This window comes from Microtus oregoni, unplaced genomic scaffold, assembly GCF_018167655.1.
Source record: "Microtus oregoni isolate MIOR12 unplaced genomic scaffold, Mior012 000085F_ref0000168, whole genome shotgun sequence".
Lineage (NCBI taxonomy): Eukaryota > Metazoa > Chordata > Mammalia > Rodentia > Cricetidae > Microtus > Microtus oregoni.
In genome coordinates, this window is record NW_024544551.1 from 5,624,686 (window position 1) to 5,640,622 (window position 15,937).

Below are 15,937 nucleotides of genomic sequence, written 5' to 3' on the forward strand. Positions count from 1 at the left end.
GCACAGGGGCTTCTAAACGCACAAAGAGTGGCTGTGTGCAGCAGCACCCCCAGCCCCAACACAAATGCCAGGCCCCAATTAAGCACCCAGGGGACCTCCAAAGAAGTTATGCTACGTTGCAAATACAGCAGGATCCACTTGAGATCCAACTGTCCTGTGTGCTTTTCCTCCCAAGACAGGGAGAAAGACTGGGGTAGACTGACCTCATTAAGGGATAATTAGTGAATCCCAATACCATAGGCATACCTATTGTGAGGCTTCAGTATGGAGATGCAATGCTTTTAAAGCTAGGGGAGCGCCACAATCTAAGAGGCCCAGGTTTTCAAATTTTAGGGATTTCAGTCTGCTGTTTTTCTTTTTGCTACCAGACATTAAAAGGGGAAGCAATACAAAACACTTGTCTATTTCTTTTATGGAGTTTGTACATAGTCTAAACAAAGGGCTTTAGTAGAAATCGTTTGAGTTATTTATACTTAATAGATAATAAACATAAAAAGTTTTTGCAAAATCATCTAAGTAATTTATATGCTATATATAATAACTAATGTAAAATAAGACCCATTTAAATGCAGAGAAATAAACACTCCTCCTGCTTGATTACAGAGATTGAAAATAGCACATGAAAAGGATGGTGAAAAAAATCATTCAACACGGAGCTGTATGATTATATGACAATGACCTTGAAAAGACAATAGATGCATCCATTTACACGTGAAAGTGTTACTTAGAAATTGAGCACCGCGATCAACATAACCACTGTTATCATCAATAAAACCCTTCACACCTCTTTAAAGCCCATCACTGCTGTTGGTATCAATCTGCCAAGACGCCTGAGGACCCAACTCTCATATAAAATGTACCAGTAAATCTCGCTGCTTACATCCTTTAACGTGAAGAGTACCACCTCTCCGCCAATGCTAAGCCACAGGTCCACTGTCCTGTGTGCGAAAACTCTAGAGCAGTATTTGAGAAAGCAGTTCCTGAGGGATGGAATGAAATAACATTCTCAACGTTTCTTTCTTGGCCAAGACTTAACACTTCCAAAAGTCACACAAATCAGGTGATCAACAACTTTATGAAAATTCATTGAAATGGAGGCAACAGAGTAATGAACACTGCTGCGTAAACATCTCTCCCACCGTAGAACCAACCTGAAACCCAGAGCCAGGCCCCTTCTCATAGTTTGTGCACTGCTGCATGGGGGGGGGGGGGGGGAGGCTTAAGTCATGAGATTCCATGGATGGCAACACAAGGGCGCCAGCAGCCCCAAGGGGTTGTGCTCCAAGGACTCGGACACAATTTTGGGTACTTGTTAGTGTCTCCAATGACATCATTAATGCAATCCCAATTATCAAACCAAGTGATGACCCAATTCCTTTACCTGGGGTTACAGCTTTTGGCCATAAAATGAAAGAATTTTAAAATGTAACATGTAACTATATCTGGGTCAAATATAGCTGTGCTATATTTAGAAGTAAATTTGTATTTCTGTTCTATTAAAACACTCCACAGGGGCCCCTCCTTAGACAGATATCCTGTTTTGTTTATTTTAGAAAACCTACAAAATGTTTTTTGCAAAACTTACTCATATGCAATACATTCTGGGAAATCTTGAAAGATGGCTGCAGGGGGAGGAACCCTAGCCAAAGGGCTTCTCCTGTTCTGCATAGGAGAGCGGAGAAGGGGAAGCTATGATCCCTGGAAGTCGTTTCTAATAGTCGGGAACTCTTCCTCTTCGAGTAAATCCAAGGGCTCAATAAATAAATAAATAAATAAATAAATATTGAAGGGCATTAATTTGTTTCTAGATGTGTGCGTGTAAGTAAAACAGCAGTCATAATGTGGAAATTTCAGTCACATTTTACAACTAATTGGAAGCAGATTAGAATTCCGCCTCAGGGGAACGTTGTCAGACGAGAAGCTGGAGCAAATGAAGAAAGAGGTGATGGCGTCCTGAAGAGCTGACAGATTTACTGTGCTCAGGGCCATAAACGGGTCCCTGGCTGCAAGGAGGGCTCATCCCCGCAGTCCAGGAGCGCGCAGCGCGGCCCCGGGAGCCCAGGCCACGCCCCAAGGGAACCAGGCCAGTCGGTACCAGGTCCCCTCATACAAATAAAATAAATAAATAAATAAATAAATAAATAAATAAATAATGAGATCTGCACAGTGACACACGGGTAGACGCCCAAGTCCAAGGGAGAGGGCCTTTCTTTGCCAGGTGGGGGAGGGGAGGGAAAGGGGAAGCAGCTTGTGAGGGCTCACAGAGCCATGAAGTAATGGAAACAGCTGCTGGCTTTCGACTTCAGTGTCTGGCATCTGCTGCGCCAGCACGGGAAAGGCTGGGGAAGGATTTGGGCAAGGAATGTAAATGGAGACAACTGCCCGAATGGAGCTGGATGCAGGGGGTGAAGGAGATCAATTGCTCGCTTCTGACATCATGTTGCTCCCTTTGGGAGGCAGCAGCACACTGGAGGGACTTAACTGAGATTGCACCTTCCAGCAGTGATCTGGGAACGCTCAGCGCTTCTCCATCAGTTTCCAAGATGTCAGACAACGCAGTCTGCCTAGTTGACCGGGTATCCACTGTCCATCAGCGTTCTGCCCAACTTCCACACAGCTTCACATCGACTCCCTGTTTCACTCACTTGGACTTTTTTTTTTTAAATCATCACTTGTTTTCGAACTAGGTCAAAGGTCAGGTTCTTTTTGTTGTTGCTGCCTATTTTTCTCCCTCGCTTCCTAGATTTGGTCCTAATTTCATTTCCATCACAAAAGAATTGGAACCTGGGAACACAGAACCAAGCGCCACTCTGCTAATCATGAGCCCATAATAAAACCCAGATTTGATAGCATTATCCATGTACTGTGGTGAGCCACATGCAAATAAACAGTCCTCCATGAAGAATGAAAACCCAAGGCTTTGGTCCTTCCAAGCCAAACATTATTGTTTTTAATATGAGCTATCCATAAAGTCAGTGAAGGAGATGACAGGAAATTCAAAAGTAAGTTGGTCTGGCTGAGAACAGTTTGGAAAAGGAAAGGAGGGGGTAAAAGGAGGGGAGGAGGGGAATGTTCTCCAGATCCCCCTCTTATTTTAAGTGAAGAATGAACTAAACTGTCAAATCTACACGGGAATATAAACGGTGATTTTCTGCTAGCGGAATTCAAGAGGGCGGTGAGGCTGGTACCTCACCAGAGCGCAGCCCTCCGACATAGGCCACCAAGCTCACAAGGAGCGACTTGGACCTGACCTTTGAACCTCCAGTGCCTAATGTGAAAGACACAGAGGTATAAGGAAGGCAGCCAGCCAGAGGGACAGGCAAGCTTTCCTACCAAACCAGGGGTTTTCTTTCATCAAAAGGGCGAACAGTAACTTCCAGGACTTTATGAAAGTGTGGCCAACTGGAACTTGGTCATCGATGCTAAGTGAAGCATATAAAAGAGTCCATTTCTTAAAACACAGTGCAAACACTTCTCTTTCTCTCTCTCTCTCTCTCTCTCTCTCTCTCTCTCTCTCTCACACACACACACACACACACACACACACACACACACGACAAAAACCAGAACCAAGCTCACTGGTACAAGATCAACGCAACCAAAGACCAAGCTATTATTTCAAACTGTCAGGGGAAGGCAGTAAAATTGCTACCAGGTCTCCTTAAGTTACCCTTCAATAAAAAAGAAGCCATCGGGGAAATAAGAGGAAAAGAAAACACATCAAAACCTTCAAAGTCCCTTTAAGTAAAATTATCCGTCTGTGGCACCATGCCATCTGCTCTCTGGTTAACATAATGAACCCATTCTCAACCCTAAACACGGACTTTCTAAGATCATTATGAACAGCACAAAACACAACCAATATATTTTTATTTACTCTTAAACCATGACGCCTACAGTCATAAGGGCATTATTTGGATATGCCTAAATGCCCCCCCCCCCCGCCCCGCACTGTACATTTTTCTTAAGGTGCTCTCTGACAATGAAGAGTCTCAGGAGGAAGAAAGCTAGGAAAATGAGAATCCCAGTGAATAAAAATCAGGGCTGTGTAGGGGTGATGGGAAAGAAGAGGGAGTGGCTTTGAAAAAGTTCAAAAAAGTTCACAGTGATGTCTGTTGGCCACTTTAAACCCACGTGTCTTAACAGAACACCCTAACGGTCCTTGTTACAGCTACATGGTAGACTTTAAATTTTCATGTAACTTCCCTGGGAGTAAATATCAGATGAGATCCTTATTGTTTTAAGGCCCCCTGGCCTACCAAGCACATGTATTTGCTTTGTGATCACTTCAGTTCTTGAAGCAAAACCCATACTCTTCGACTGCATTCCCAAAGGTGTTTCTAAGCAAAATTTAGCAGGCATGTAGCAGTCAGTTGTCAGAAGCCAGTGCCAGTCTCATGATCTTGAATTCCCCTGCAGCTCTCAAAATGACCTTACAAATAGCCCAGCCGCTGGTCAACCAGCTAAGGGTGTTCGACAACTTTTCATTCAGTTGCAATGGCTTTGTGCCAGTTACTAAAACCTTTGGCTTGAATTAGGAAGCACTTGTAGCAGGAAGCAAGTAGGCCCTAAGAGAAATTTCAGAGGAAGAGACAGAACTGGAACAGAGGGAGGGGCCTCCTTTCTCTGGAGAAGAGTGATGTGTAAAATTAGTAGTACTTTTTTAAAATTACATTTTATTTATTTGTTTGCTTGCTTGCTTATGGGTGCATCTGCCCTCAGGTATGGGGTGTGCCCCTGCCACAGGGCACATGAAGAGGGTCAGAGGAGCAATCCCAAGGAATAAACTCAGGTCATTAGGCTTTGTGGCTTTATCCTTTGAGCCTTCTCAAAACTTTTGGGTTTTTGTTGTTGTTGTTGTTGTTGTTTGTTTTTGGTTTGAGAATAAAGTTCATACCACCTAAAACTACCAAACCAACATCTATATATGCCATTACATCATTTTGACTCACAGATGTCTATGACAGATCCCTTGCAGGGCTCTGATACGATCTTTACATCACTTACTTGGTGACCACCTAAATCATTACTGAAGCGAAGGTTTCACCTCTTTCCTGGTCCTTCCATATTCAATGGCCCAGGCATCAGACATGTGTTATTTTCTGGTAACAATCTTAATAAAGAAGTGATACCCTCACTGTGATTTACTGCCAAAGGCAATCCAATGTTTCCTTAGTTCTGGCTTCTACATGACAGGAGAATGCTATCCAGGTACTTAGAAATAAACTGTTTGGTATTCAAGCAAAACCCTTGATGTTCACGTCGCTGGCAAGTAGAGCGCTGGCGATCAAAACCATGTTGTGCTACAGTAATTACTATGACAAACTTCCCAATGCTTAATATTAAAGAATACAAGAGTATGATCCCTCCACCTCTTCTGCACCTCTAGAGTGTGTTCAACGTGGCAATTATCTTCGTTCAAGCAGCAGAGTTTAAATTGCATTGAAACTCAATTATACCCATGACTTTTTTAAACATACACTTCAAAAGGCAGGTTTCATCACACTCAAATCACTGAGCAAAATCTCTTTCCCAGCTTATAAAAAAGAGATTTTTATCCCCCATCCCCCTACACACACACACACACACACACACACACACACACGAGACATCTTCAAATACAAAACTGACTTCCCTAAATCTCTAGAGCTGCCTTTACGTTTTTTCCACCTGTGAATGCAGAAGGAAGGCAGAGCAATGCTGAAAGACAAAGAAGGTGCCCACCTGATTTTAAAAACAAATGGTTCAACCTGCAGTTCTCCCAAATGTCACTCATTACCAAGAGCCCGGCTGCTGCCATCTTTCAAGAGCAGAACAGATAGTTCTTAACAAAAACACTTTACTTTCCTACTCTTGGAAAATGCAAAGCAACTAACAGTAGTAAATTTATGATTTAAGTGCTTATGGCTAAAATAGCTTTCCAATTATCAAGGGCCTCTTAAGACCGAGCAAGAATGCATTATGTGCTAATGACCACAACCAGGGGTCCCTTCTCCACTCCTTTGTCAGAACCCAAGCAGATACTCCCCTGCAGCTTCACCATTAACATGTCTGTTTCCTGTCAGCCCACTCAGAGATAATGTCATTTATCTCAGGAAGGCACAAACTCAGTCATTAGCTTCAATAAAAGACCTCAAACAAAGGCCAGATAATGTTTTACCCAGGGTTCCCACTAAGCCCAGAACCAAGAATCCCAGCGACTAAGAGTCAAGGGCTGGCAAGTTATCCTTAAGGGATGTTGTTGCTTATCAAGGATTTTAGAGTATAGCCTATGTATAGTAAACACCAAGGGTCCCCAGCACTATCACACAAAATTAGATTAATGAAGAGTGATGACCGGGGTTAGCCCTGGGGAGCCTTTCCCCTCAGTAGCCTCCAGGAGGAAAATTGACAGAATCATTTAATCTCTGAAGAACTGACCCCCTCATTGCGAGGGCCTGTAGAAACCGAATCACCCATAGGCAGTGGTCAATGGCTGAACTTCTGGAAACCCTCCAAACAAAAGTGGAACTGGTTAAAAGAAATGTGGGGACATGTGTTTTCACAGTAGAGCTCATATTACTGCAATTCCAATTTTCTATGAAGTACCACCAGGTGAGCTTTCTAAAATTAAAACAAAAAAAAGAAAAAAAAAAGCACAGACATCGTCAGAATTGGGGCAAATCTCAGCCATTCATTGAATCCCTGTGTTTCATGCTGGAAACGAAGACCAGATGGTACTTTCCATGTCGTTTGAATCTGGTTATTGAACACCTCTGTGGCTAGGGAGATTCCTGCTTAGCACTTTCAGCCTTCATTTCGCTTACTAACTATAAAACGCTGCTTAGGAAAAACTAAGTCTTTATAATACCCTAATTAAAACCATCTTGCACCCAAACAATTTCATTTGAAGAGCATATTCTTAACCCTAGGACATTTGAACATCCAGCCCCTCCACCTGCCTTCCCCCCCTTTGCATTGCAGGCTATTTGACAAGACATTAAAGTAGCTGTGGGGTACCCTCTTAAGCTCAGTCTGGAACAATTGTGCATACTTTTCCTGTTTTCTTCCTTCAGCAAACCTAACAGATTTCAAATGCTAAACTCAGAATGCATTGATGGACCTGGTCACACAAATACTCCAAGATCCATGTGTTCTCACAGACGCAGCTGAACAGCTTCCCCCAGCCATCCCCACCCTCTCCCCCCCCCTCCCCCCCAGGATGTCTATTGGAAAAGGAGAGGCAATGCTGACAGGAAGCCACCTTTAGCTAAATCCACGTGTAATTTTGCAAACTGTGCACCGTCCAACTACAATGGACTCAGTGGTTTCATTAAAGCAGGTGACCTTCCTGCCCTTTCATTCCGCCTTAGATCAAATGCACTCCCTAATTCACAGGACACACTATATTATGGAGGGTGTTGGGGGGGCATATCCACAAAAGCCATTAATCAAAATATGTTCTTAAACTGCTCACACTCACTTAGAGAATGTGTCAGGATTCCCTAGTGAAGTGTAAAAAGGCTTCTACAGGAGAATAAAACAAAATGAATGATGTCCTCTTACAGACAGGTCCATTTATAGACACCGTCTCTAGAAAGACAAGGCCCACAGAAATGAAAAGAGTTTATGATATTACAGAAATAACTCTCCTTGCAACACGCACTGCACAGACCCCTAAGACACAACTATAAATATGACCTCTGCCTTTCATTTATTTCTGTTTAAGTATCAGCTGTTTTTAGGACTTTTTTTTTCCTGTGTGTTTCCTAATATCCTAGTGACTGAATAACCCCACTGAATTTAATTGTACTCAACGTTACTGCTTAATCCAGCCCAATGGCTCCTTCTCTGGTAAGTCTAAACTGTAAGACGATGAAGGGAGATTGGGAAACAGCTTCAATGAAGGACCATTATGCTTTGCAAGGAAGGCGGAGGCAGGTGGAGAGGCAGGTTTTAACAACCAAAAGCCAACCCATCAAATCTCCTTACTCAGACATGTCACTGATGGCTTAACCACAAAATGGGTTGTAGAAATATAGCTCAAACGTCTTGGAATTATGGCGTGTTTTGATTTTTTTTCACATATTAAGGGAGTGGCGACTTTTACAACATACTTGTGGTTTCCACATAAAGGAGCCAGAACGCTCACTGATTTAATTAGGTTTCATAAGGTCCAATTTATCATGTTTTACATGACTCTGTGTAGTGAAAAGACAGAATAAACAGACCAAAAACAGACATGTTGGCGTGCTGGGAAAGTTACCCAGTGACAGCAAAACTCACAAATCTTGTCTAACCTTCTAACCAGGAAAAAAACATACTAACAACACACACATTGCCCATAGATTTTTAATGTGTTCCCCCTATACACGTAAGAGCCACATGTAAGAGCTGCAGGTTAATCATGTTTACTCGGGAGCACTTGTTCTTCAAGCAATGTTGAACTAACATATAGAATTTAAAAAAAAAAAAACTTCAGATATGAATTTTTTTTTTCAAGTCAAGGGGGCCTACTAAGTTTTTGCTTCCTAAATTGGCATCTTTAAAAGTGTTTTCTAAAGCAAAGGCTAAGTTGAAATAACCAGTAGTTAATGGAATTAGGTTTGCTTCCCTGCGTGGTACTGATGCCATCTCTGGGAGCCAAGGATGGATGTGTTACTAAGTCTTTTGGGGGTTGGGGAGGACAGGGCTTAAGGAATAATGTTTGAGATCTCAAGCCAACAACACCTCAGCTTGACAAGAATGGCCAATACTGTGGGTTCCAGCACCCTGGAAACCATCCTAAGGGAATGTCCGGGCCAAGTCTAGTGGCAGAGGCTGGTGCACAGCTTCCCCTCTGCGGGCCAGTGTTCTCTCTCCTCCCTCCCCCACCTCGGCGCCCACCATGGGTTGTTTGCTCCTCTTTTATGGAATTCATACGATTCCATTTATACTGCTCTGCCTGAAGATGCGTTGCATGTGTGTGAATAATTTAGCCTTTCCACTTCTCACCCACTTCCTTCTGCGACTGGGAAGCGAAAAGAACACAAAAACTGGAGAACCGACACCACGCTCTAATCTCAGTTGCCATGACAGCAGCCTTGGAGAGCCTGAAATGTTCCGATCGCCTGCTAAACAAAATTGTTGAATGTGAACATTTGGCTGGAAGATTAAAAGGCTAAGGGGAATGCAAAAGGGCAGAACCTCCCACATTCCCAGCAGCCAGGGGATCCAATCAAACAGCTCTGACTCCTTAACCACAGCATTGTGAGCACTGGATTAGGGCAATTCATCCAGATAGTTAAAGCAGATTAGAGCTGCAATTTGAAGACTATTGGCAACAAAAGTAAATGCCCCACTGTACTAAGAAATAAGAAGATTTCAAAATGTCTTTTGGTAGAAATTATGTGAAACCACACATTTAAACTAAGAAGCAAAACCTGAGTATATTTTTTAAGTTCATTTAAATTCACCAATGTAAAAGGCTATCTAAGAGGATTTGGATTCAAAATGTAGGCAGTGGTCTTCTGCATGTTTGAGATTGTTGTCCACACCTTTACCTCCATCAGACCTAAATCAAAGCTTTAGTCCTATGTTCTAATTTAAAACTTGAGCATGAAGTTGAAAATAAAAAGGACCAGAGAACTGTGAATCATTTCATGCAGAAATAATTCCCAGGAGATTTCTCAGCATCACTTACAATTCTGATCAAGACAGAAAGGGGGAAATTACGTCGTATAATAAGCATATTTAGATATCACATTGCTACAACAAAAAATACTACATCTGCATGCTACAACTTGTGGAATGAATCTAAACACTAATTTCATAGAAACACATCGCTCACCTCCCAGCCAATGTTCCTGATAGACACAAGCCCATCAGTTGCCAAACATTATCCCAAAGCAACTGCATCCCAGACCAACAAGACCCAGGCCTCCATGCCTAAGCAAGGTAACACTGGGGGCAGTTTTTCCAGTACAGTGTCTAACCACAGACTTTAAGACAATGACCAAGAGGGGTGCAAGGGTCCAAATGGCCTAAGTCAAGCACTGTTAAGTGTAGCACGCATTTCCAGCATTCCCCTTCACTGTTGCCACCATGCCCCCTTCGGTTAGAGCGCCACATTTCAGGAACACGAGCCAAGTGTGCTTTCCAATTCTTACTTAACTGAGCTTCCGACTGCCCAGGCCAGCTAAACACCCAAGTGAGAGCATTCTTACAGCTCTAGCTGCAGACAGGTGAGAGAGTCAAAGGAGAGTCCTCACAGCCATCAAAACCATCACACTTTGGCTGTAGAGTTACGAAATCAGTGACCAACATTGCAAGACTGGAGTACATCCTTTGGCAGAACTCTTTTAAGGGAAAGTAACAGAAAAGGGAGTGCAAATAACCCTTCACACTCCTTCCCACAGAGGCAACTAGAACCCTGTTCCTAAGGACACATTGTTAACAATAACACAGACGCCAATCTCCTGAGGGAAGAAACCAGGACGAAAGTCAAGCTAGTGCTGCAGCAGGTTTTCTATTCAAAGCACGCGGACAATTTGCTGGCTGGCCAGGAGCCCTTACAAGGCAAAAGGCACTTAGGACACTCGGGACCTCCCACCCCATGACCTTTCAAACCTGGCACCACAAGCAGCAGAAGCAGCACCAGCAGAAGCAAGAGCCAAACACTGCACTCAGGATAACACCCATAAAGGATGACCGGCATAGAAATCACAGAGAACCCGAAAGCACTAGGAAGTGTAAGGCACCCGGAGGTACATCCCACATCCCCAAACAGATGCACACAGAGTGGGACACACAAGAAGGCGACCTTATCCTACCTTCTCGGTTTTCAGTTTCTTGATTCGCCTGTGGTTCTCCTCCTCCTCCTCTTCCTTTTTGACCAACATAGAGTTTCCCATGAGCGCCGAATCCGGAGCACTTTTGCTAACTTCCCCTGCAGCCGCAACGCTGCCACTCCCAGCGCCCCCGCAGTGGAAGGGGCTCGCACCACTTCCATTGCTCTTGGCCCCGAAGCCATAGAGGTGACCACCGGAGGGGGCCGGGCCTCCGCTGCCATTCTGGTGGACCTGCAGCAGGTCGTGCTTGTCTTTCCTGGATCTCGCAGCATCTTTATCCCGTTTGGCGCCTCGGCTGCTGTGGTTTTTCCCTGGCTTCTCTTCCTTGCTTTTCCCACAGGAGCTTGCCCCCGTGGTGGCAGCCGAGGTCCCGGTGCTGGTACCGTTGTTATTTGGGTTGCCGCCGCCGCCGCCGCCGCTCACACTTTGACCCAGCGCTGAATTCATGCCAGTAGCCTCTCCAGGGCGCCCTTGGACTTCCTGCCTCTTGCCAGTGCTGCTGATCTCGGGAATTCCATACAAGGCAGCAGAAGGCAGAGATTTATTAGCATCCTTAGAAGTTTTAGCCCTTTTCACTTTTGATTTGCTGGTCTCTTTGTGTGAATTCCCCTGGGGAGCGGAGGGCTGAACAGAAGCAAATTTTAGGCCATCAGCTAAGGCTGAGGTAGCACCGGTCCCATTGGAGGCCGGACCTCCACAGTCCTTAGTGTTGCTGTTGGTAGTGCAGTTGGTGGGATTATTCATCTCAAATTTCTGTCTGTCCTTCTCCAAATCGGCGTCCAAATCAATGATTAAATTTCCAACCCCGATTTCCCAATCATCGCCACTGTCATAAGTATCAACTGTATTTGGATCCACACCTTTTCCTGCAGTCGAAACGTTCACGGACATCCTGAAGATGAGTTCTCTAGATTAAAAATCCGATGAACTTTCCTTGGGAGATGAGGGGACATTCGTTTAGCTCCGCTGGGCTTTCTCTTAAAGAAAAAAAAAAAATCCTTCCAATCTTCTGCTTTTTCCTGCTCCAAGAATGTGTCCAGAGATCTCACACCCTCACTCCAGGTCCACCATCTCCTGTGGAGGGGGAAAAAGTCGAATATTTCTTGTCTGGATGTTACCGGCATAGAAAACGATTCATACCAGGGAGTCGGTAAAGGGTATAAGGAAGAAAAGAGAGTAAGGGGCTCATTATTGTCTCCACAGTCCAATACCAGGTTTAAAGGCAAACAGGCAGACTTGAACAGCACCCCTGACAATAAGCATCTTACAGAAGCTGAAAACCCCTCTAAACAACAGGGGGATAGCCAGTTCTTTAAAAACATTAAAATATCTCCAAGGATCTGAATCAAACCCAGAAAGATTTTTGTGGCTTTTTTTTTTTAAAGTTGAACATTTTTGCCTGGCACATGGGCTACTTCAACCCCAGGAAAAGACCATGGACACTGAGACAAGTAAAACACGTTGTTAAACATCCCTAAACATATCTTGGCTCTTGCAGGGTAAATAACCAGGCCCTGAAAGTTCTCTGGGACCCATGTTCAAAATGATGTCACTAAATTTTTTTCTTTCTAATTTTAATGCTACTTAAAATTGCCTGTGTAATGTAGTTTTGTTCCCCATAAGAAACGAGGGGGGGGGCAACAGTAGTTCCCCTCACACACACATAGATACCACCCCCTCTTCCCCCACCCCCAGTCAAGCAATTCTTTCTGAAAAATATACAGACCTCTCTAAGAGTATTTCTCTCAGTAAAAAGACAGTATGAACAGAAAGGTTAAATATCTGCCTTTTTAGAAAAAAGGGAAATTCATCTAAATAATTTTGCCATAACCCTGGGTCACAGACCTGCTCAGTCTGTTAAATACGGTGCTACTGACGATAGGGAAACTGATTAAGACATACACTTTAGGTGATCTGCGCCACGGTGGCCTCGGTGACCACAAATGACTGTGTGTTTGACAAAGAGCAGTTAAAACAGTTTTTAAAGGGATCAGCCCCCTTTTAACAGTTGTCAAGAAAATAAATAAATACACATACACCACACACACACACACACACACACACACACACATACACACACAAAATGCTTACCTTTTAATCCTTTACCATTTTTTAAAATTAGGCCCGAAAAATCAAAAGGTATTTCTCACGCCACTCGGCACACAAGCCTGTGCCTCATTTTACTTAAACACCAAATGATCAAAAAGGAAAAAAAACCAAGTAACACACCTCAGCCAAAATAATCACTCAGTAACATTATTCCACTTCCCCATCCCCCTTTTGGCAAAAAGGTCTGGAGTCCTTTTCTCCTTAAAAAAAAAAAAAAAATGTGTCACTGTGCAGCTGGGAGAGGCTTCCCATTCACAACCCAAGCACCGAAGGGTGTTTTTCCTCTTAACAAGCATTCAGAATAATAGGGTGTTGAGAGAGGGGGAGGGGAGGGAAGGGAGGGAGGGAAAAAGGGAAGGAGGGAGGGAGGAAGGGAGAGAGAGAGAGAGAGAGAGAGAGAGAGATTAGAGAAAAAACTTTTCCGAACTTCTGATTCCGCCTTCAGTTGCAGACTTCAGAGCCACCGTGATCAGTAAGTAATGATCTCATGTAGCAAACCTACAGGCGTCCTCTAGTAACGAGACAGAATGTGCTAACATCGGGATAAATTAGTGAAAGGGAAGAAAGAATAAGAAGAAAGGACTGAAAATCTGGGCTGGATTCCGCCTGTTAGTCGGGAAGTGGCATTTTTTCCGCTCGTCCTGACATTTGATTTCTCCAACTAACTTACGCAGGGGGTGAAAGGATGAGGGTGGGGGAGGAGGAGGAGGAAGGAGAAGGAGGAAGAAAGGGAGGGATGAGGAGCTGGGCTGGTGGAGAAAAGAAAGGTGTGGAGGAGGAGGGAGCAGACGAAGCAGGGAGCTGATAAACCAGTTAGAGCAGCTTTCGCCCGGGGCGGGGGGTGGGGGGCGGTGGAGCGGGGAAAATAACGGCGTCTGAAAGGGGCTGTCTTGGAAACCTGAAGGATGTGATGTTTTCCTGTTTTATGTTGTTTTTGAGAAAAAAAGAACCGAGTTCTTAGAATAGTCCCCGAGGAGGGGTTAAAATCCTCCGCCGCGCAAGCCGATCTGTCATGTGGTAATTCGATAATTAGAGTCAAAAAGATTTTTTTTTAAGGCAACCTTTTTCCAGGACAATTTTTCCCTCTCTACACGCAGCAAACAGCGCGTCTCTATTTTTTCCTCCTCTCTCCACCTCTCGCCCACCCCCTCCTGTGTTTAGTCAGATGGCCTCAGAGCTTGGCTTAGTATTTTTAATTAGCTGGCGTTTGGAAGCTAAAAGCAGTAATGAATTGTTGATGGATTGGAAGCGGAGAGTCGCTTTGCTGGAAATGTCGGGGCTGGGAGAGGGGGATGGGCGCGTTAGCAACACCAACCATCTAAAAGGAGCGATTTTGTTACAGTGCAAGCCTTTCACATCACGTGAGGATCAAGGGCTCAATTGGTTGTCGTGAGAACAAAAATGGTGACAAGCGTATCAAGAAAATACTGATCTGGTCTTTAAAAAAAAAAAACTGAAGGTCTCTCCCTCCCCCCCCGCCCCCTCCCCCCGCACGCCCTGCAGTGGGCGAAGCTACAAGTTATGAATGTGAAACATTTCTCGGCCATCTAGGATCTCGGAAGTAAATGTAATGGCCACAAGAGCAAAGCAGATGTTTTGAAGGAACACCTTATAAACCTATCCTCAACTGATCTCCAATTTGTCTGCTTTCCCAAAGGGGTCAGGGGGCGGACGCCTGGGGGAGGGGGCAGGATACCTCGGAGTTCCTGCGATTTTTGTGACCCCCCCCCCCCACTTCATGTATTAAACAAAGAAAAACATTTTGCTAGCTCCCAAACCCAGCCTTGTAATAAACACACCATTGTTACTATTTGTGGATTTGTTTGGGTTGGGTGGGGCTCCCCCCCCTTTCTCTTAATGGTGTTTTTTCTTCCTGCTTTTTTTTTTAAGAAGATGGAAAATGGTAGTTATAGCCATTACATGTAATGGATGAATATTCCCTAGTTTACTATTAAATTACTGAGCAGGAGGATGTGACAGGAGAGAAATCGGCTTGTTCTACCCGGGTTCCCATTTGCCTGCCTCGGTCTGGGCGGGGGTCTGCTCAGCTCCGGTAGAAAAAGGGAGGAGGGGGAAGGTGCGCTAGAGAACTCACACGGCGGACCAGGGTGTGTAACTGAATCACTCTTAGTTTCCTTTGGGTTAGAGCCCAAAAAGGTAATTTACTCTAAGTTAGCCCAAGTGCCCAGTCAAGCTTAATTTGTCTAAAGAAGTTACAAATGCTTCACCCTCCACTGGATAAAATTCACCCTTCTTGGGTTGTTATAAATGCAAAGCCAAACCCTGTAACTAGTTCCTCATTTCAATGCATAAAACTCGCACATTCCCCTGCATGAACACCCCACTAAAGTGCTATCGAGCGACACACCACGCAACCGTACTTACGGTCTGTATGGGAGCGAGTTGACCTTTTCCTTCTAACTGCAATGAGTGTGTTTGGTGGCAGCCGCTTTATTTTGGAAATTATAATTTCTTCAATTTTTTTTATTATTAAAGATGAACCAGCAATGTCACAGACCGTCCCGTGTATTTTTTATAAAAATAAAATAAAATAAACAACAAAATAAAGCAAAATCCCTCCCGGTGCACACACACACACACACCAAGCTTGTTCTGGAAGAGTGGAATCAGAACTGAAACACAACACACGCACAGGGGGAGTGGAGCCAAAGGAGCTCTCAGCCTGTATACCTGAAAGGGACTTTTCTTTGTTCCCAATGCCCTTTCGCATCGAGCCAATCAGAGAGCAGCTTTTATGAAACTGGGCTCTCCCATTGGCTAGCTGCTTTCTCTTGGCTACTGTAGGGGGTTGAGATATACACACGTATAAAACACACACTGAGCGCGGGTGGGGGTGCGATGGGGGGTGGCGGTGGAGACAAAGCGTTTTATTTTCCAAGCAGATTGGGGTTGCGGAACCTCCCGCAGGACGAAGGGAGGGGGAAAATGGGGCGCCTGTTTCAATTACTACATCATTCACATAAAACACTTATTTATTAAAACACATCTCAAGCAGGCTA

The 15,937-nt window shown here is 44.3% G+C and overlaps 1 protein-coding gene across 4 annotated transcripts in view; it reads right to left on the reverse strand.

Annotated features, from left to right (window-relative positions):
• LOC121441948 (zinc finger protein 608) overlaps positions 1 to 15,525 on the reverse strand; it is a 109,544-nt gene extending 94,019 nt beyond the window's left edge. For 2 of the 4 annotated variants that reach the window (XM_041643365.1, XM_041643368.1), the window contains exons 1-2: positions 15,303 to 15,525; positions 10,791 to 11,882 (exon numbers count right to left, since the gene is read on the reverse strand). In XM_041643365.1, the coding sequence (XP_041499299.1) occupies positions 10,791 to 11,699 (909 nt within the window). In that variant the 5' untranslated portion in view covers positions 11,700 to 11,882; positions 15,303 to 15,525. Of the gene's footprint in view, positions 1 to 10,790; positions 11,916 to 12,899; positions 13,107 to 15,302 lie in introns of those variants that run through there. The other 2 variants (XM_041643366.1, XM_041643367.1) reach the window with 2 other exon arrangements.
• Positions 15,526 to 15,937: the final 412 nt, after the last annotated feature.